Here is a 20791-nt window from a genome sequence, read left to right as displayed (position 1 = left end):
AGGTTGTGATCTCAGAGAATATCATTACCTGGATACTGGAAGGCCAATCATTGGAGCAAGGTGTGTGTTTGTGGGCACTGTATCCTTTTTACTATGATAATATATGTTTTGCCTTTCTGATACCTCGTGACAGGCTGGTTCTTGGTGTTTTAGAGTTGCTTTATCTCCTGAACTGAATGTGTCAACTCGGGTTTTTTTGTCAGCCATGTGATCATTTTATGTGTCTTCCACCTTTTTTACAATCTGTGTCCCTAAAGCAGTCCTGAGGTATTGAGTTAGCATCATCTGGCCACGCTGTCATCCACTTTGGCAAGTTTTAGAAGTGGTTTAATGTGTTTTTCACATCGGACTGTGTAGTTTTACTTTGGAACAATGTGTTGTCTCTCCTTGTTGCAAAGTTCACGTGTTGGTAGAACTTCGGCAAGACTGACTTTAAGTTTACCACCAGATATTATGAAAAAGTCGTCAGGGTTGTTGGTTTGTTGTTCACTGATAGAGCTTGTGCAGTTCACAAAGAGTATCCACAGGCAGCTATTCACATTCACTTGAAATATTTCTTGAAAATATGTCAAAATACAAAGCCATATGAAACCAACTAATGTCCGCAGGTCTATATGTGAGGAGAACAGAGATGATTTTGCTCAAAATCAATGAGTTGGTCATCACGGAGTCAGCACTTCACCGCGCTTCCTGTGTCTCGACCACCATCAGCCAGCAGGGGGCAATGCTATGAGGATACATTTCATTGGGTGAATGCTAAAGCAAGATTATTTTTTTTTTATTTTTTTTTTTTCTATTGCAAAAATAATAAAGAATACAGTATGATGGAAAACAAGCAGAAAAGAACAGTATGTACAAAAGAACAAAGTACCTTTCAATAATAAACAAAACAAAAACAAAAAAACATGGATTAATAGATAGAAAATAAATGCAAGTACTGCTAAAGCAAGATTTCAGGCTGATTTATTGCTAATTCAAGGGTTTTTACGGCATAAAAGTTCCTGTCTGGTATTCTTTTGATGCAACATAAATGAAGTAGTTCCAGACTCAAGAGCCTTTGAAAGGCCACAAACAAAGAATCACAAACAAAATAACATTGCAACAAACGCTACCACAGAAATATCTCAGGCCTTAGCAGAAGTTAGGGGTGTTAGGTGTGTCTGAGAGTGATAGTGAGACAAACTTCCTCCTCATACGATGGTGAAAGAACATTGGCCAACCTTTGCTTTAGAGGAAGAGAAGTGGCGCTGCGAGAGAAGAGAGAGCAGAGTTATCAAAAACCACACAGTCTTCATGCTCTGTGTCAGTGTTCGATGAAAGGTGATGATTCTGACCGAATCATCTTCAGCTGGAGTGGATGGACTAACTGCTGGATGACAACACGAACACGGTCTGTTGTGAGCTGCTGGTTCGTCAGTAGAGGACTAGATGGAGGAGGCAGCAGAGACTGCACAGTTGAGGAAACCAAAGGTTCAGGGTGAGTTACATGAGACTTTGAGGAAAATGTGTTTTTGTTGTAGCCAATCTAGCCACAGCTTTAAGCTGGATATGTGTATATCTGGCTTTTGTTCTCTTTCTTTGCATGTGTGTGCTTGCGTGTTTGTGTTGCATGCAATGATCAGAGCACTTCCTGTCTTGTCCATTTTGCATTTGTACAAAAGTTACATGGCAAGGAAGTTTTCATGTGTAGGACATTTTGACATATGTACAAAATTACCATATCTTGGGGTGACTTATGACTACTTTCCACATGTAAAAAAAATTGCCCAAAAAAAAGTGTATTATTTGCCACTGTGTATTGGAATTTTTAAAAATTTATTTTGTTTCTTTTATAATTTATTGTTCTTTTTTTTAAATTCTCAGAAAACATATAACTGGATTAAGTCCAGGATGTGGAAATAAACCTCATTAAGACCTCAGTGGGAGGAAGTCACATGCACTGGTTTCAAATAATTTGTGATAGATGCAGCGCTTCTTGTTTCAAGCACTTTAAGTGTCACATGTCATTTAACATTATCTGTTTGAAATAATTATCAGAATGGGCATTAAAACATTCTGTGTAACAACTAACAGCATAACCGCAGTGCCATCCATGAGATGACTTTCACATCCGGTGGGTGATTTTTGCCAAACAAAATGGAGATGAAGAGAAAAGTCTTATTCCATACATCTGAACTAATCTCTTCATCAAAAACAAGTCCTTATTGTCCCTGTAGCAGAGCATGTTACCAAACCTAGACAGGATGTGGTTGACCTAAATGGAGCATGTCAGAGAAAAAGAGAAAGAGAGATTGACTGTGACACTTTCTTTGTTAGTGCAGCATTAGTGTGACACTTCGCATGTTCAGAGCCACATTTACAGCATTGCAGATGTGCATTCAAGGGTAACTTCAGAGAGTTCACATTAAGTAAAAACCCAGAAAAGCATGTGTGAATTTAAGTAATTTACTAGCTTTAAAATATGCAATAAAATGATTTGTGCTAAAAGCTTAAGTTCCAGTTCCTGCAAGTGTTCACACAAAAGTTTGTGTACTTCAACCTCAATCAGCAGCCTTCTTCACAAAAAAGTGTTATCATACTTTAACTTGTTTTGCATTACACTGTCCATGTTACACGTATTACTTAAAATTGTCATTTTTTCATAATATCAAAACTACAACAGTAAATCGACAGTAATAAATTGACTAATAGTAAACTGACTGAATAGATTGTATCTATACAATCAGACTTTTATTAAACAGCAAATGGTCTTTAAGGTTCCTTTAGGAATTGAGTTATTATTTGCATCCTGTGTTATATTGTGTATAGTTTAAATGGGGAAAGAAAGAAAAAACATTTAGAAAATTAAAGAATTTTGTTTTTAAGATTAATGGCATAGAATTTCAGTTTGTAACAGTATTAATATTAATGTTTTTTTTTTTACTGTTGGTTATTGTATGTGTTTTCCTTGTATCATGGGAAAGAAGTTAATAATGTCAATAATCCAAAATATTTATTATGATATGAACATAGGTTAGAACTTTTTGGTAACACTTTACTTTACGGTGTCCTTGTTACATCTGCTTACTATTGTAATAACAATAAATTATGCATAATTGCATGCAACTAATTACATGTGGTTAATTAATATTACTCAGTACTTACATGTATAATTAGACTGTAGTAAGGACACCTTAAAATAAAATGTAACCAACTTATTTTTGTAATCAGATTTTCATTTTACAAGATCACATGCGGCATCATGACCTGTCTTATTCTTCTGTTTCAGATGGTGGTACCTCAGTCCGGCACTCAGAAACCAAGCGTTACAGTGAGATATTACGTGATTTTGACGCTAACTTGGATCTGACATTGACATGCTCGTATGTACACCTTTACATGAAATATCAGTCTTAAAAATAAAGGTTCCAAAAGAGGGTTTTTTGCAGGGATGCCATAGAACAATAATTTTGGGTTTATCAAGAGGAACCTTAATATCTTAAAAGAACAATTTATTTCTTACTTTGAAGCACATTTTAATAATCAAAACAATCTTTTTCTACTATAACGAACCTTTTGTGTAGTGGAACGATTCCATGGATCATAATTTTCTTCATGAAACCATGACGATAAACAACCTTTATTTTTAAGAGCATAAAAATAGTTTGAATAAATGAAAGATCGGCTCTGTTTTGGCTCTGTGAGAACGTTTCATTTTTAATATCTTTGTGTCGGCTGATTTGATTTCTCAGGACTGTGGATGAGCTGCTACTGGAAGACTCACTGTCTTTAACAGACACTTCAGCAGACACCACACTGAACGCTGATCTGGATGATATTACAGTGAGACATGATTGATGAATTATTGTTCCCACTCTTTTTTTCATATACTCGTACTCATATTTCATGATACTTTTGGGTTCAACAATCTCTCTCAAGCAATGAGGTTTACGGTGAATATTAAAAGCTGTGTGTTTTTCAGGGTGAAGATGTAGAGTCGTTGAAGATCTGCCGTGAGGAGGAGGAAAAAGACTGCGCTGTAACCGGTAATTCTTTTTAAGATCATTGTGTCCCATACATGTTTGCATGCTGGACATTTGGAGGAAGACTAACAGGGTGAAAGATTAATGAGATTTGCAATAAACAGTTTGTTTGTGCCCCCACAAATATTAGAATGAATATCATACATCCAGCCGGGTTCATTGTGGTTGATTGACTCGAAATAGTCTTCTTTCCAACATTTGGACATAGACAGCAATGACTGATATCTGAGAGGAGCAAAGCAAAGAGAGTGACTGATCAGGCCCGGAGGCATCATGTCACGCCACTAAATCTCTCTTCTTCAACCTGCACTGTTTACGTGTAATTAGCCATATGGACTAATTGCCTCTCGCTAACAAGATTAGCACCGGATGGGGGTTAGAGAGCAGATTAAAGTGTCAGACAGCTGCTCTGTTTTTCCCGCTGATCCACCCCACGAAAACTGTAGTGAGATAGGATAGAATAGGATAGCATGTTAGATATAGACCTGTAATCTTTATATAAAATTAGAGTAGTACATATGAACTGTAAATTATGAAGAAGAGAGATGTAACCAAAATAAAATAAGATTATTTTGATTAGGTGATAGCTGTGCTGTATTGAATAGCTATATATTGACGTCATCTTCCTTGGCTGCTACCTTGGCTAGACCTGCTTGTCCTGTGATCATATAGCTGTTTGCTAGCTGAGATTAGGAATTACGATAACACTCAAAGTTTAAATAAAGCATCCGCACAGTGACCTTCGAGATGATACCTTGGCTGGTACTCACAAAGCACCTCACCTTCATTACTCACACCTGAGACAGACTGCAGTATCAACCGTATGTTCTTAGCCTAGTTCAAACCCCCACTGTGAGACCTGATCAACCTAATGGGCTGACTAAGCAGAGACTTTTCATGACTACCCTGGATAAAACTGTGGGTTTATTGTCTTGTATCCTATTAAACATCATATTAAATCATATATATTAATTTTAAATGGTTAAATAACAAATGGCTGGATTGACCAGCATATGGTTTAATCTCACAAAGAGTCCATAATTCATGCCGGAATAAAAAGAAAGAATAAGAAGTAGAAGAAATTATATTTTGCTTTACAAATTAAATAATGTATCTGTCACGGTGCACACAGCAAGGATGAACGTGGAACATGAGACGAGGATGCAAACTCAAAATAACAGTCTTTAATGAAAACAAGGCAGGGCAAGACAAGGCAAGGTAGACACAGACAGGAACACCGGGGAGTAACGAGTAGACCAGATGACACGAAACTGAACAGGCAGGAACTTAAATACACAGGCTAATGACTAAAACACAGCTGAACGGAATTAACTAATAATCACACTAAACAAGGACAGGAAACAAACCAAATATAGACACAAGAGGCGGGAACACATGACACACATGACAGAGGACTGACAGTATCATAAATATTTTGCCTTTTTCTGCATCACGGTAATGAAAATGAGACTCCTCACGTCACAGTAATGAGAAGAAGTTTTTTTTTTAACATTAAGGCAGTGACAATGAGATTTGTTTTGCATCACAGTAATGAGAATGAGATTTTTCATGTTGCGGTAACATTTTTTTTTTTTTTTGGACCAGGGTTATAGGCTTAAGTATTAGATTAATTACATGTCACAGTAATAAGAATGAGATTTTTTGCATAGTGTAACGAGGATGAGTTTTCTTTTTTTTGCATCAGTGTAAAAAGAAAAGATTACATATCACAGTAATGAAAATTAGATTTTTTTTCTGCATCTCTGTAACGAGAAAGAGATTTTTCATGTCATGGTAATGACAATGAGTTTTTCTTCACATTATGGTAATGAGAGTAAGGTTTTTCACATCAGAGTAATAAGAGAGAAATTGTTCATGTTGCATAACCAGAAATAGGTTTTTTGCATCAGAGTAAAAAGAATTAGATTAATTACGGATCACGGTAATGAGAATTAGATTTTTTTTTGCATCACAGTGATGAAAAAAAATAAATAAAAATCACATCACACGAACGAGAATGAGACTTTAGCGCATCACAGTAATGAGAATGAGAGGTTTTTAACATTAAGGTAATGACAGATATTTACGCGTCATGGTAATGAGCATGAGTATTTTTTACATCACAGTAATAACAATGAGATTTTTTAACATTGTGGGATTTTTACATCGGTAATGAGAATAAGATTATTTTCACACTAATGAGAATTTGATTTTTTTTATGCTTCGTAGTAACGGATGTTATTGTATTGCAGTGTCACTATTTATTTTTTTTTTTTACGACTCCTATTAAAATATAGGCTTAACTGTTTATGCAATATATAACTATTAGAGAAGCAAAAAGAGAGAAAGAGAGTTTAGGAGAGCATAAAGTAATGATGAGATACCAATATCCTTATATCAGGAAGTCAACCCCACCCTAATCTAAAGACCATCACTCAACAGTCTGCTACTGTCCTGGATTATTTCCCCTCCCCTCTGTGCCAAACATGTACACACATACAAATGGATTAAAATGAGACAGGAAGTATGGGAGGATAGAAGTTGGATAGAAACACTACAATTGGAGGGATGATGGAGAAAATGTATGTTTTTAGTTCTGATGTTTTGATCAGATCAGATTTTTAGCATTTAATGCACAGGGAGGAGACAGCAGACAGAGGGAGGGTGAACTGTCTCGGTCTCTGTGAAATCCTCACACACTCACTGCTGAGCCCTAAAGCCTCATGGACTCTACTGAGCGAGCTCAGGAGTTCCCTATACACAAATCTTGCATGGATATTGAATTCCCAATCCGGAATATTGTGGTGGAGAGTCGCAGGGATTCTACTTTTCCCTTGGATTATCACAGATGTTATGATTCAGTGCTTGTTTATGACGTCTTTAACAGACATGTGGAGAATGATGGCTTACTGCATTGTTTTTAACAATTAAGTTGCTTTTTTGGGCAACAGTCTTTGTTGTGATGCCAACTTTGGGCATGTACCACAACTCAGCATTTCCCAAAGCTTTGCCTTTACTTCTTTTGAAGATACAGGAGATTTATCCTGTATAGTAACAGCCGACAGGATCATTAAAACTGGTTGAGGTCAAGCTTCTGCCAGTCCCGAGCTGGGTTTAGCTTATAGAGTAAGGCATGCACACGATCCGTTGATGCTGATGTATTCCCCCTCAGCCCAGGATGCCGACCTGACCCTGTGTCGCTGCGAGGGTGGCGTGGAGCTCGCCCTGCAGTATGCCAAAATGTGGTGCCGTTATGCCAAAGACCTGTTGGCCTGGATGGACAAAAGAATCAGCCTGGGTGAGTGTTTTAAATTGAATCTTTGATTGCATGAATTTCTGTCAAATAGTCACAGGAACACATCCACTAACTCAGAAAAATATAGAAATGCCTTTCATTTCATTCAAAATATAGAAATCTTTCATTTTTGTCTAGAAGAGAAGCTGAGGGACTTCTTCCTGGAAACAGAATAAGAGTCTAAATTTGGATCTCTGAGAGAATATCAGTTGTGCTAAACAACACCTGAGATAGGATGAAGTGACCTTTAACACGTCATCCCTCACAGCGCTCTCTAGTGGAAGGTTACTGATAGGTTCCTAAAAGTGTCTAATGCCTTTACACCCAATACTGAGACAAACTACTAGCCCATTTTTAGGGCAACAGCAGGAGACTGAAGATGTTTTTTGTGTCAGCACACAAGCCAGTTATAACCTGTAGCTGAGATATTGTATATTTTTGCTATAACCTATAGTGTGATTTATAACCAGAGCAAAAAGAGATAGTACTTATACTCAAAATATGAAACAGAGCAAGGATATGCGTCAATAATAATGAATGAATGAACAGAACAGGGAAAGCATAAAGTACATTACCACTGTAAAACATGAGTCAGTGTGGTATTCCTGGAATCGGTGATGATGAATATCCTATTTTCCATTGAGCTGTAATGCTAATGGGTTATGGCCTAATCCAGTTATGTCACCTAATGTCCACTCACAGTTGTATTGATGTTTTGAAACACTCTGTTCATCGATACAGATGCAAACTATTTATATCGGTCAATCGTATTTTCCATTCACCTCTTTCTTCTGCTATTATGATTTGGTGCATTATGTGATTATGAAATCATGTTGTTTGTTTACAGAGCAAGAGTTCTCAAAGAGTATTATGAGAGCAGCGGATGCAGCCAAGTCATGTGTTGCTCTTCAGGTAAAAATGTGTGTGTGTCTACACAAAATGTATAAAGAGATTTTTTTTAGCTATTTGGTAACTCTTTTAAAACACACTTAATACTCTAACTAGTTTATTACTTTTTCTACCAACAATACTAAACAGTGTATTTACATACATGCATTTTTATTTTTTTTATAGAAAGGCATGAAAATTTGCACAAGATTGTATAGCATCCATAGCATGTTATAGAAACAATAGTGGTAGAATTAACATTTAACAACTGTAAACAATAAAACAATTGCTGACACTTTGTATTGCTAAGGCTGATTTTATAGTTAGCATTTTAGGTATACTAAATACACACAATTCAATTATATTTTATTTGTGGAAAGGCACTTCTAAGTTTTGAGATTTTGGGCGATTTTGCTTTCATAAATTGACTTCTTTCAGACTACTGCCTAAATTTCAGATTTTCACATTTCAGATTTAATTTTATTAAATGTATGTATTTTTGTCTGTATGTAACAATAACAATACAATCTCTTGCCTAATTTATATTTATATTTTAATTTATTCCTAAAAACAATGTGTAAATATTTTTTCTGGCTGTTGACAGTATTTTCTGAAAAAGAAATATCAAGAACAAGAATAAACCTGGCTTTATCCAATGTTTAAATTTTTGAAAATGTATGTAAATTAGTGTGTATTTAATTAGATAATGCCTTATTTTCGTATATAAACATAGCATTTCAGAAAACGTATGATACAAGACAATTATGTTGATTTCTTCGCATTATATTTAATTTATTTCAAGCATTTCTGACACTGTTGTCTCTTTTGTAAAAAAAAAAACAAAAAAAATTGTCATGGAAATGACACTACAACAGTAGCAGTCATCATTAAAAATGATAAACAAAATAATTTTAATATTAAGAAACACTGAAATGATTTATAATTTAATTTCGTACTTTGTTTAGCTCACCATCTAAATATGCATAAATGATAAAAAGAAAGAAAAACTTTCATTTGACTTTAATGTAACAAAAAGAGAATGCAATAAACGCTTGTACCCCTGAACAAACACTGTAATGTAACTGTTCTGTTGTCCTGTTGTGTAAAGAACACATTGTTTGCTGTTCGCCTTAATGCATGTGTTTGGACGCGCTCCACAGGACATGATGCCTCTGCAGAACATCTACACACAGGCGTTTGAACATGATATCAAAAGCAGCACATCAGCCAAACAAACTGCTGAACTCATTCAACAGCGCTGCTACCAGGTGCTCCATCTGTCCAAACAATCTTTATAACAAATGCAAGAAATCTCAAACATAATATCTAACATCTAATACATAATATCTAATATCTTGTGGGATTCTGCTATCTATCCCACAGGCTCTCTCGGCCAAGAGGAACGAAATTGACAAGTGGCGACGGGAATTCAAAGAGCAGTGGTCTAAAGAGCAGAAGAGGATGGTCAGTTCATAGTGCTGTGGTTGATAATGTGTGTGTTTTTGATCAGCTTTTCCAGTAATGTGACTGGTCATTTTCTGTGCATTAGAATGATGCTGTGTCTGCGCTGAAGAGAGCAAGACAGCAATATCAGCAGCGCTGTGAGGAGCTGGAGAAGGCCAAAGCCATGACAGCCAAAGCTGAAGAGGATACAGGGGGTTACAAAACCCTGGACAAGAGGAGGAAGTCCAGAGATGACGCCCAAACGAAGGTCATCTTGAGTATATGGCTCGTTCTATCATTTCACATCAACACAAAACTATAAAAACAATAGGCTTTCTCAATAACATTACTGTCTCGGTTCATATATTTCATCAAGACAATTTCAAGCAAACATACTATTTATGTGAGATTATAAAATGCTTTCCCTTAATTATTTAAATATGATATTATCATCAGTGTATTTGAAATGCAACATTTAGGATTATTTCTTCAAATAACCAAACATAAATATGTTTTTTGTTAATCATCATCTCTTCACTATGATATTTATCATTATGCTTTGTTACTGTGCAGGTTATAGAGACTGAGATGCTGTACAGGCAGTGTGTGTGTGAAGCGAACAACCATCAGAAAGAGCTGGAGAAGGTGAAGCGCAAAATCCTTGTCCACATTCGCAAGCTCATCTGTCAAGGAGACACTGTGCTAAAAGAGGTTGGTTCACCATTAGAGACACCTTAAAATGAAAAGTAATCATCTACTATAGAAAGTGGGCTCTTTTGGTTTGCACTGTTAAGTAACCCCTCAGAATAAACTAGCAACCATAGAAACAGCTGTCTTTGTCTTATTCTTCTGTCAGGCAACGGTGAACATGTTTTATTACCAGCGGCAGCAGACTGAGCCGGTTCCTCTGGGCTACCAGAACTTAGAACTGACCTGCAGACCCTGTGATCCAGGTGACCCCTACCTGCACTACATCTTGGGAAAGCACCTGCCCGAACAACCTCTCCACAACTTCACATTTCAGGAGTTCATCCCCCAAAACAAGAGGTAAGGAGGACACACAAGACTTGTAAGTTGCAGGAAGTCAGTAAGATTTGTATTTTTTTTTTTAAACAAATGAATGTTTTCATCAAGAAAGGAAGCATTCAATTACTCAAAAGTGACAATAAAGACAAGATTCCATTTGAAATAAATGTTCTTCGTTTGATCTTTCTATTCAACAAAGAATCCTAAAAGAAATGTATAAGGTTTTCTACAAAAATATAAGGCAGTACAACTGTTTTCAACGTACAGTAGTAATAAATGTTATTTGAGCAGTAAATCAGCATATTAGTATGATTTCTGAAGAATCATGTGATACTGAAAACTGGAGTAATGGTGCTGAAAATTCAGCTTTTTTATCAAGTGAACATCAAGTAAACAGTCTGGTTGACCACAAAAAACTTCTTTCAAAAACATAAAATCTTACTGACCACAAACTTTTGAATTCTAGTTTGCATGTTTTATATATATACAGCACAATTAGCATATGATACACTATATTGCCAAAAGTATTGGGTCACCCCCTTCTAATGAACATGTTTGATTACTTTAGTCATTTATATGAGTACAAATCTTAATGTTTAAGCATATAATGATATTCTAGGGAATTGTGTGTTTTTAATTTTATAGCAACAGTTTGGACAGGACCCTTTTCTATTCTAACATGACAGTGCCTCTGTGTATAAAGACTGTGATTCAGTCAGTGTGGAAGAACTTGACTGGTCTGCTTAAACATTAACATTTGTACTCATGGAAATGACTAAAGTAGTCAAACCTGTTCATTAGAAGGGGGTGACCCAATACTTTTGCCAGTATAGTGTATCATATAATATAATTGAAGGCAATCTTTCAAGAAAACCAGAAAAATTCCTGGGTAAAAACCAAGGTACTTTAATTATGCCATTGTAGATGTCAAAAAGGCCAAAAAAAACACTTTAACATGGAAACATACATTTGTTTTAGTGTTTGCCTTTTGTCTTTTCTTTTGTTGTTGTTGAGATTTGCTAGGTTTTTCATTGTAACATCATAACTGCATGAATCAGTTGCTAAAGCCCAGTGAAGTTTATTGTGAACAGAACTGAATTGCCTGTAATATCAGTCGACTAAAGCTTACTTCAATTGCAACCACATCATTTGAGTTGGATTTTTGTATATTTCACAGATCCCCACCAACAAGTCGACGTAAACAAAGCACTGCTCCAAGTTACCAACAAGATTCCTATGTGCTACCAGAGGAACTGAAACACAGCAGCAGTTTAGTAGATGGACGTACGTCTCCTCTCACACATTTTCTTATATATAACTCAACCAGATGAAGCGCACTTGAACATTTTCGTGTGATTTGTTGATGTGCAGGACGTCCTGGTCACAGTGACAGAGACAGCACCGGAGGAAGTCTTGAATCACTGTCCAGTCCAGGTAGGGAAAATCTATTGTAACTTATGAAGTAATTGTCTCATCTGTAAATAGGTTAGTCATATGTCTCCTCTCTGAAGCTTATGGGAGCCGTAAGCTGCCCAAGGCCTCCTCCACAGGAACCATGTCTTCTGATGATCTTGATGAGAAAGACACTCTGCAAGAAGCAGGTATGAGATGCTTTTCATCATTTACACTTTCTGCATTTTTATGGCTGACAATGCAGTTGTTGAATCTTCTTCTTGTGTGTGCAGAGAGTGAAGAGGGTTTGTCTGACAGCAACGGAATGACATGCAAACCACGAAATGCATCACATGCAGCACTGACCCACAGACTGAAAAAAATGAAGAGCAAGATGGTCAAGTGTAAGCAATGTGACAATTACATCCTGGTCAACGGCATTGAGTGTGAAGAGGTGAGTGTCAGAAAAACGTGTGAAGCTCTTTGGTTAAAGATCTAAGCAGTGAATTGAAGACAGTACACTCAACCATATTTCAATGTAATTGTGAAATTACAAATAAATCATACTGCAGTGGGTCAAAAAAGCACTCTAAATTTCAACTAATTGCTTTTAATACAAATTATACATTGTGGTATAACATTACAAAATATAATACATTTTGATTGAATTGTAAAAACATACATTAAGTGTCTGAGACCATTAGATTCAGTTTGCACTTAAATATATTATAAAGTATGCTAAAATCTACTTTTTTTCAAATGAAACTACAGTACAATATAGATTTGAATATACAATATAGATAGATTGTAAGCCACTGTTATAAAATACAATATATTTGTAGTTTGTTATACCCTAGAAAAAAACTATGCCATAATTTATTTAAAATACATTTATTCATACTAAGTATACTTCAAATGCATTGACGTATTTATTGACTTATCACTTAGACTTACTGATATAAAAGTGTAATTAAACTTTATTTATTGTATTTCTTTACTGCACAAAACACATTTCTTAATATTAAGCCTAAAATGTGTTTTAATATCACTATTAATAAGGATATGATCTCTGTATAATATTGGTCTTTAAATGGAAGATATTTAAAGTGCACCTGAAGTATACTTGCAGTATAGTTCCACATTAGCACAATCAAATATACTTTATTATATCTTTAGCTGGACTTTAGCACTACTTACCCACAATGTGCACAAAGTGCATTAATTAAATACAATTGCACAGTATTTTTATTAAGCACATAAATATGTGAATGTATTTGTTGTATACTTATTTGTTGTGCACAAAATAAATGTATTTTAAATATTTTAGTATATTTATTTTCACTAGGGTATTCTTGAATATATATATATACAAAAATATTTGTTTGTTTTATTAGTGTAAGATTACTAAGCAATGCTTCATGAGAGTGGGAGGTCAGTTGGGTGGATTATGGGTAGTGTAGTCAAAAATCAGGATAAATAAAATAAATTACATTTGAAACTGAAGATGAAATCTTGAATCATATCATTAAATAACAATCTCAGAGCTAATGGCAGGTCTATTGACAAAGGTTTTTAAATTGTCCTTAAACCTGAAAATGAGTGGGATTTTTACTTGGGGAAGCCACATACTGCGCTCTATTTTTTAGACATTTAACCTCAGTTTACTTCTGGTGATGTACTGGATATGACTAAGCACCTACATGACTAGTTCATAAAAGAAAAGAGCCACTCCTTATTTGACTGTGCACTGGTCAGAATATGGCGGTTTGACAGTTGCTCCTCTCTTGCCAGTGTGGCCTTGCAGTCCACAGGAAGTGCCTGGAGGTGTGCCAGATGGAGTGTGAGCACAGGAGAGGCTTCATCTTTGGGATGGAGTTCTCCCTGCTGCCCAGAGAGAGCCAAGACTCTGTGCCCTTCGTTGTCCTGCGCTGCACAGAAGAGATTGAGAACAGGGCTCTCGGAGTCCAGGTAGGAACTCAGTACATGAATCTTGTGATGTTATGAAGCGATAATGGTGCTTGATAAAGTCACAATGAAATAAAAGTAGCGACTGATCTTTTCTCCCAATGTCGGTATGTACGCAATTGTATTGATAAGTATCTGATTATCAAAAAAGATGCAGGAGGTGGCTTGGTTCTGTGCATTGGTTTTTGATTGAATGTTGAGAAATGGCCGTTGCAGGGGCGGGTTTAATCCTGAATGATTGGAGAAGTCCGTTATGACATTCTTATTAAAGATTACAAGGTCACCAAAAAAATTAAGATCTATATCATGCAGTTTGAAAAGAGATGAATTTTCATTTCTGGCCGACAAACTAGTGATTTGTAGTTTTTAGTGTGGCTTGTTGTGGAAGGATGTGCTATTACTTTTCTAAGTAATTATATTTACAGTTTTCATTTTGCAAATGATAAAACAGACTACAAATTCCATTGAATTAAACTGAAGGACCCCCGAGCCAAATCTACTTCAGACTTCAAAGTCTGGAAATGTGTGATCCTTAGTCGTTTAGTGTATGATTTACAGTTTTTTCTCTGTAAACATTTACAAATTCACCTAGTGTTTTAAAAGCTGTTGTGACTTTAAAAGTTGTGTAGTGTGCAGAGCAGTTGCAGGCCTCTCAGAATATTTTAGTAACACCCTATAGCATCATAACAGCAAGTTTTGCATGGGCAAACACCACTCGCACTTTCTTCAGACAATGAAATAATATAGCTGTCTTCAATCTCTTGTTCTTTTCTCTACATCCAGGGAGTTTACAGAATCAGTGGATCCAAACCTCGCATTCTGAAGTTATGTCAGGCTTTTGAAATCCAGAAAGACCAAGTTGACCTTGGCGACCTCTCACCACATGACATCACCTCCGTACTCAAGCATTTCTTCAAAGAGGTGAACACACACACATGTACAGCTAATAACTTTCTCATTAACTAAAACCAAGGCATGATTCAGTATGATTCAGAACAATTACATGATGCATATGTAATGCAGAGCAGCATCAAGAATATCTAATATTGGGGGGGAGGGGGCAATTTGGCCATTTCTATGTAGTTGGGAGCTTGTCCTCAATGTCTATTGGGGTTACGACCCTGCTTAAAATATATAACGCCACACCCCGTCTTCCTCTTTCACAGCTTCCAGAGCCGTTACTCACCTTTGACCTTTACAACGACTTCATCAATGCGGGTAAGGTGATTCAGAGGCTTAGTGAAAAGGACCATGCTGCCGAGACTGCTGGGATTGTGACGAGTACTGTGGTCAAACTCAGAGAACTCATCGGACGACTGCCTCTGTGTAACTACAACACAGTGCAGCACATGATGGCCCACTTGAACAGGTACCATACTGTGTGAAATCACATTACAGTGTGTTCTAGGGCCCATTTCTCAATATTTAGGTCACTTTTTCCAATCTCTTCATACAGTTCTCCTAACCAACTTGAAGTCAGCTTGGCACTGCAGTAAATTTCACATCCAGAATGCACTAAAATGAGCAAAATATGTGTGTCTCAAATCAGCTCATTCTTTTGAACACTAGCAAAGATCGTCACGCAGCAAACTTTGTCACTCATAAAACAATGACCTAAAAACACTAATGCCAACAATACAATTTTTTATTTTATTTTATTATTAGAATTCACTGTACTGTATGTTACATGGTTCATTATTTCAAAGTTTTCACTTTTGTGTAGATGGTGATGAAATTGAAAGACTTATTATAGTTAACTGAAACTGTACAAAAAACTAATTTTGTTACATGGAAAAAACCCTGACATGAATAACATAAATGAAAACATATCAAATAAACTTAATTATTAAAACTAAATCCAAAATAAAAATTAATAAACACTATATAAACATGTTTTAAAAAACGAATAAAATGACAAAAAACAAAATTACAAAAGGTTGAACTAAAATGAAAATGAAAACAGAAATTATACTAATAAAAACTAATTTACAATATGAATAAAAATTGTATAATATCTCAATGATACTAAAATAACACTAATTTAGCTACATGCATTTGTTTTGATTGTATTTCATTTATTAGATTTAGAATATATTTCAATATGATATTACTCTAAAAATGTAAATAAATAAATAATAATAAATAAAATGTAGCAAATTACTGTTTTATTCGTGTTAGGTCAAAAAGAGAATGTAAAATAAACATGTTCAGATTGGCTTGTAATTAAGTACATATAGTTTTTGTTGTGATTGTGTTTGAGTGAGAGAAGAATATTTGGAAGCAGTAGTCATTGAGTGCATTTTATGCCAATGCAATGGAAAATGAGCCACAGTTTAGCCCATCTGAAAAAAAGAAAACGTGTTTTGGAAAAGTAACCCGAGTATTGAGAAATGGGCCCTAGCAAGTGTGTAAAAAAAAATATGCCACTTGTTTAAATAAAGTAGTTCCCTACTAATGCATAACTTTCTTTTCTTCAGGGTTGCGGAACATTACGAGGACAACAAGATGTCTCCAGGAAACCTGGGCATTGTGTTTGGCCCCACTCTCCTGCGGCCCCTGGTGTCAGGAGATGTGTCTATGATCGCTCTGCTGGAAACCAGCTATCAGGCTCTTCTCGTGGAGTTCATGATCTCACACTATGACCTCATATTCGGTCCCACAACAAGATCCAGCACACCTCCTCCACCACCTCCCACAGCACCCCTCCCAGACACCCCTCCCAGAGCCTCGTGTCCCTTGTCTCCTGCCAACAGTTCCTCTCAGGACCCTGAAGCCGCAGGCAGGGAACGTCCACGCTCTCTGGAGGTAGGCAATAAATACTTGACTTCACACAATCGGCAGTCAAATAAATGCAGGCCGTGCTTTAAGCTGGCTGTTGTCATGACGATGCTAAAAGCTCACCATGCCCGTGCGGGCAAAAGAGTTCATCTTGATCTGCTTGAGCCTCTCTTGCACCGCTTGGGCCTTAATTGTCCCGCCGTGCCCGTGGAAAGACCTGGAGGGATTAAACGCTTATTCTGTGAAGATTACTTTTGCTTGCCTGTGTGCTTGTGTTTGTGTTAGAGCCTTACCCCTGTTGCACTCTGCTTTAGCTTCTCACCCAGTTGTTTACTATGGGAAAGCCTGGAGGATGCTAATAGTTATGCTATTAGACTAGTCTCCTCTAACTGAAACAGTTTAACCATCTAAGAATTTCTTATTAGCAATAACCAAAACAGAAGTTCAGAAGGTCAAAGTTTTCCACACGTTAAGATTGCTTAGTTGTTAGCTGGAAATAGTTTCTCACAAATACCATAGAACTGAACCAGCATTTTGTATCAACACTAACCTGCATATATATATAATATAATAAATCTTTATACAAGAATTCTAAAGCTGTAAAACTGACTTAACAAGAACATTACCATTCAAAAAAGAAAATTGAATTGCATTTATTTGATCAAAAATACAATAAAATCAGTAATATTGTGAAATATTATTGCAGTTTAAAATAACCGTTTTCTAATTGAATATGTTTTAAAATGTAATTTATTCCTATGATATAAAGCTGAATTTTCAGCATCATTACTCCAGTCTTCAGTGTCACATGATCCTTCAGAAATCATACTAATATGCTGACTTGCTGCTTAAAAAACATTTTTTATTATTAACAATGTTGATAACAGTTGTGCTGCTTAATAATTTTATGTTTTTGGAAACCATGAAACACTTTGTAATTCTTTGATTCTTCGATGAATAGAAAGCACAAATGAACTGCATTAATTTGGAATATGATTTTTTGTAACATTATAAATGTCTTATAAATTATAAATCTTACTCACCCCAAACTTTTAAATGATAATGTGTATGTAACAAGTTTTAACAAGAAATCTTAAATTCACTGAGACTTTATTTACAAAATAATATTAAAGTAATAAAATATTATAACATTACAGTAATTTAAAAATCAAAATGACCCTTCTGCCTTATTGGCTCTCAAGTCAACGTATATTCAGAATTTTTATCATTTTAACAGAATCGCACTATCAAGAGAGAATCAAGTGAGGGTTATATTTCTGACAAGTCATCATCCAATGAAGCAATGGACCAGCTGAGCCCAGAAGCCGTTGAGAGAGCAGGTAGGCGGGCTTTAAAAGACATTGACGTTCAATATCAGCTGGCTGCTTGCGCAAACTATTTGCTGTTTTTTTTCTAGCATTGCCAATAATTTCCTTCCTGCTGTCATAAGCAAATCTGTTTCAGTCAAACTTTTGACTTCTATAAGATGCTGGAACATTTTCTGTCTAAATGTGTGGGAAAAATATAGACACATTTTTCAAAAGCATTTTGATTATAATCTAGGCCTATATATAATCTTTAATTATGAAAACAAAAAGTTTTGTTCATGATATGGTTGTTATTAAATGTCTGTTTTTTATCTATCTCTTCTAGTCCTGGCTATGAGGGCGACAACATCTCCTCAGGTGCATTTGGAGCAGGCTGCAGAAAGTCAATTACAAACTCAGTCGAGGGCTCACTTCAGCAGGCAGCCAGTGAAGTACCACAGGCAGGGTTTGACAGGAGCGCAATTACTCAAAGCAGCCTCTCAGTCACGGGACGAGGACAATTTCCCTGGGAGCAGGGAAGGACTTGTGTCAAGAAGCGCAGACAGCAGTCGCAGCTCCTCTCCTGAGCCTGAGATCCCAATAAAAACTCACTGCCGATTACACGAGACCCCCGTCCCGCAGAATAAAACTGCATACACCCCTGAGAGTCAGACTGCACCTCATGCAGGGGTAAAAAGGACTGTATCGGATGACGTGGTTAAAGCTGTAGCTTCTTCATTTAAAGAACATGTAGGACAAATGGGAAAACGAAATTCCAACCAATCAAACAACACACTGGGGGGGAGAGAGCGCCTGATCCGATCCTTGAGGAGGCGTCCGACGGAGAAAACAGCCCAAAAGATTCTATCCGGACTGAAGCTTAAACGCAGTGATTCAGGGAAGAACGAGCAGCTCCATTTTGTTTGACATTGACTGAAACAATGTTTACTTATCTTCTGGGTTTCCTCAAATTCACTGGAATACATCCCATTTTGGGCTGTAAAGTATTTTTAGTACAACTGTTCATTTTTTGATTTCCTGCTTTGTGGCACATGACGTACGGTGCAGTTAAATCACAGTACAGATGGTAGTTCCCTTTCTCACTGGAAATTTGCCACAGATTTACCTGTTTATTTGAGATACAGACTGCTGGTCTTGTGTAGATGTTTGATGCTGAATCATGAGTCTTTGGGGGATGAATATGCAATATATGGAAACAAAACAAAAAATAACTGGCTACTTGCTGTTTTCAGATTCTTTAAAACCACATAATTTTTTATTGTGTTTACATCTGTAACCAACAACACGTCTTTGTTTTCAACATTTTATATTTTATAAACCCAGGTGTAAAAAAGTACACTGCCATAATGTACTTAAAAGTGCTCTATTTTCGCGCACTAATTTTGTACATAATATACAAAAACTGAATCTTTAGTACTTCTTAAAATAAACTTAAGATCATCTAAGTCAGGGGTGCCCAATCCTGCTTCTGGCGATCGACTGTCCGGCAAAGTTCAGTTCCAACTCTAATCAAACACACCTGCCTTTAATTTTCAAGTGATCCTGAAGACCTTAATTAGTTGCTTCAGGTGCTTGATTAGAGTTGGAACTGAGCTTTGCCGGACAGTCGAGCAGGAGCAGGATTGGGCACCCCTGACTTAGATGATCTTAAATTTATCTTAAGAAGTGTACTCAACTGTGTCTGTTTTGGGACACCATGAATATGAACTAAAATGCACTTTTAACATTTAGTTACCACTTGAGTGTACTAGTGTATGAAAGATGGGTTCAAGTGTACTAGGCTACTTAACTAAATACATTTTTAAATACAGAGATAGTATGTTAAAAGCTCATTTTAGTTCGCATTCATGATGTAATAATAATAATAAAATCGTAAGCCAGTTAACGTCCATCCTGAACAGATGAGATCGCCAATAATTAACATCTATATAACATTAATAACTGGACACTGGGGAGTCATTGAAGAGAAAACCACACAGTGAGACGTTTTATTATCAGCGAGGAAAATGCACATCAGGGCCTTATGTTACATGCTAATTGTCAATCTTACCTGCTTATTATTTGTATTTCATATAGCTCTAGCCCACGAGGTCCGCTTTCAGTTTAGCTTCAACCTTGATCAAATTCAGCTGCCTGTAACTTTCTAGTAATCCTGCAGACCTCGATTAGCTTGTTCAGATCTGTTTGATTGGGGTTGGAGCTAAACTGGGCAAAAAAGTGCTTTGTTAAGTGGCATGATTTGGCCACTAGATGACAGACGCGATGCGCATTGCATTTGAAGACTTTTTCGAGTTAGAACCTCTTCGCTCTTAATTGGGCATTTTAATTACTTCAAAAATGACCTGAACGTCCATATTTGACATACTTTATACAGGTCTGCTGACAAACTAAGTATTGTTGCACTCTTGATACGACTATATTACAAATTCATACTTATGTATTTATTGCTCTATAGATTTGCTAATCATATATTGGAAATGTTTATATATGTTTATATACTTTTGAAATATTGACTGCAAGTACAATTACATCTGATTATGTATTTAACCGAAAACGCGCATTATCCTGAATGGTGGCTGATTTCAACTGTATAGAAATGTCACGTTCCTTAGCTACATCTTTAACACTCATTTGCTTGTAACTTACAAACCAAT

The 20791-nt window shown here is 36.2% G+C and overlaps 1 protein-coding gene across 3 annotated transcripts; it reads left to right on the top strand.

Annotated features, from left to right (window-relative positions):
* Nucleotides 1-1174: 1174 nt before the first annotated feature.
* On the top strand, nt 1175-19464 carry LOC306845613 (GEM-interacting protein-like). Of its 3 annotated transcripts, XM_079378516.1 has the most exons (21): nt 1175-1477; nt 3269-3362; nt 3732-3822; nt 3962-4025; nt 7195-7320; nt 8165-8229; nt 9366-9473; nt 9589-9669; nt 9755-9916; nt 10222-10359; nt 10505-10695; nt 11852-11958; nt 12046-12108; nt 12186-12275; nt 12360-12520; nt 13858-14034; nt 14815-14952; nt 15198-15400; nt 16509-16836; nt 18047-18149; nt 18463-19464. In XM_079378516.1, the coding sequence occupies exons 1-21, from the start codon at nt 1429-1431 to the stop codon at nt 19041-19043; spliced, it is 3120 nt and encodes a 1039-aa protein (XP_079234642.1). In that variant the 5' UTR covers nt 1175-1428; the 3' UTR covers nt 19044-19464. The 3 variants fall into 3 exon arrangements, with proteins under 3 accessions (XP_079234642.1, XP_079234644.1, XP_079234643.1); XM_079378518.1 differs by lacking the exon at nt 18047-18149 and having other exon boundaries at nt 18463-19463; XM_079378517.1 differs by lacking the exons at nt 1175-1477; nt 3269-3362; nt 3732-3822 and having other exon boundaries at nt 3995-4025; nt 7200-7320.
* The last annotated feature ends 1327 nt before the right edge of the window (nt 19465-20791 follow it).

The sequence above is a fragment of the Barbus barbus genome (genome assembly GCF_936440315.1).
Source record: "Barbus barbus genome assembly, chromosome: 3".
Taxonomy (NCBI): domain Eukaryota; kingdom Metazoa; phylum Chordata; class Actinopteri; order Cypriniformes; family Cyprinidae; genus Barbus; species Barbus barbus.
The sequence above is the reverse complement of the archived record's forward strand: the minus strand, read 5'-3'. Positions and strand labels throughout refer to the sequence as shown.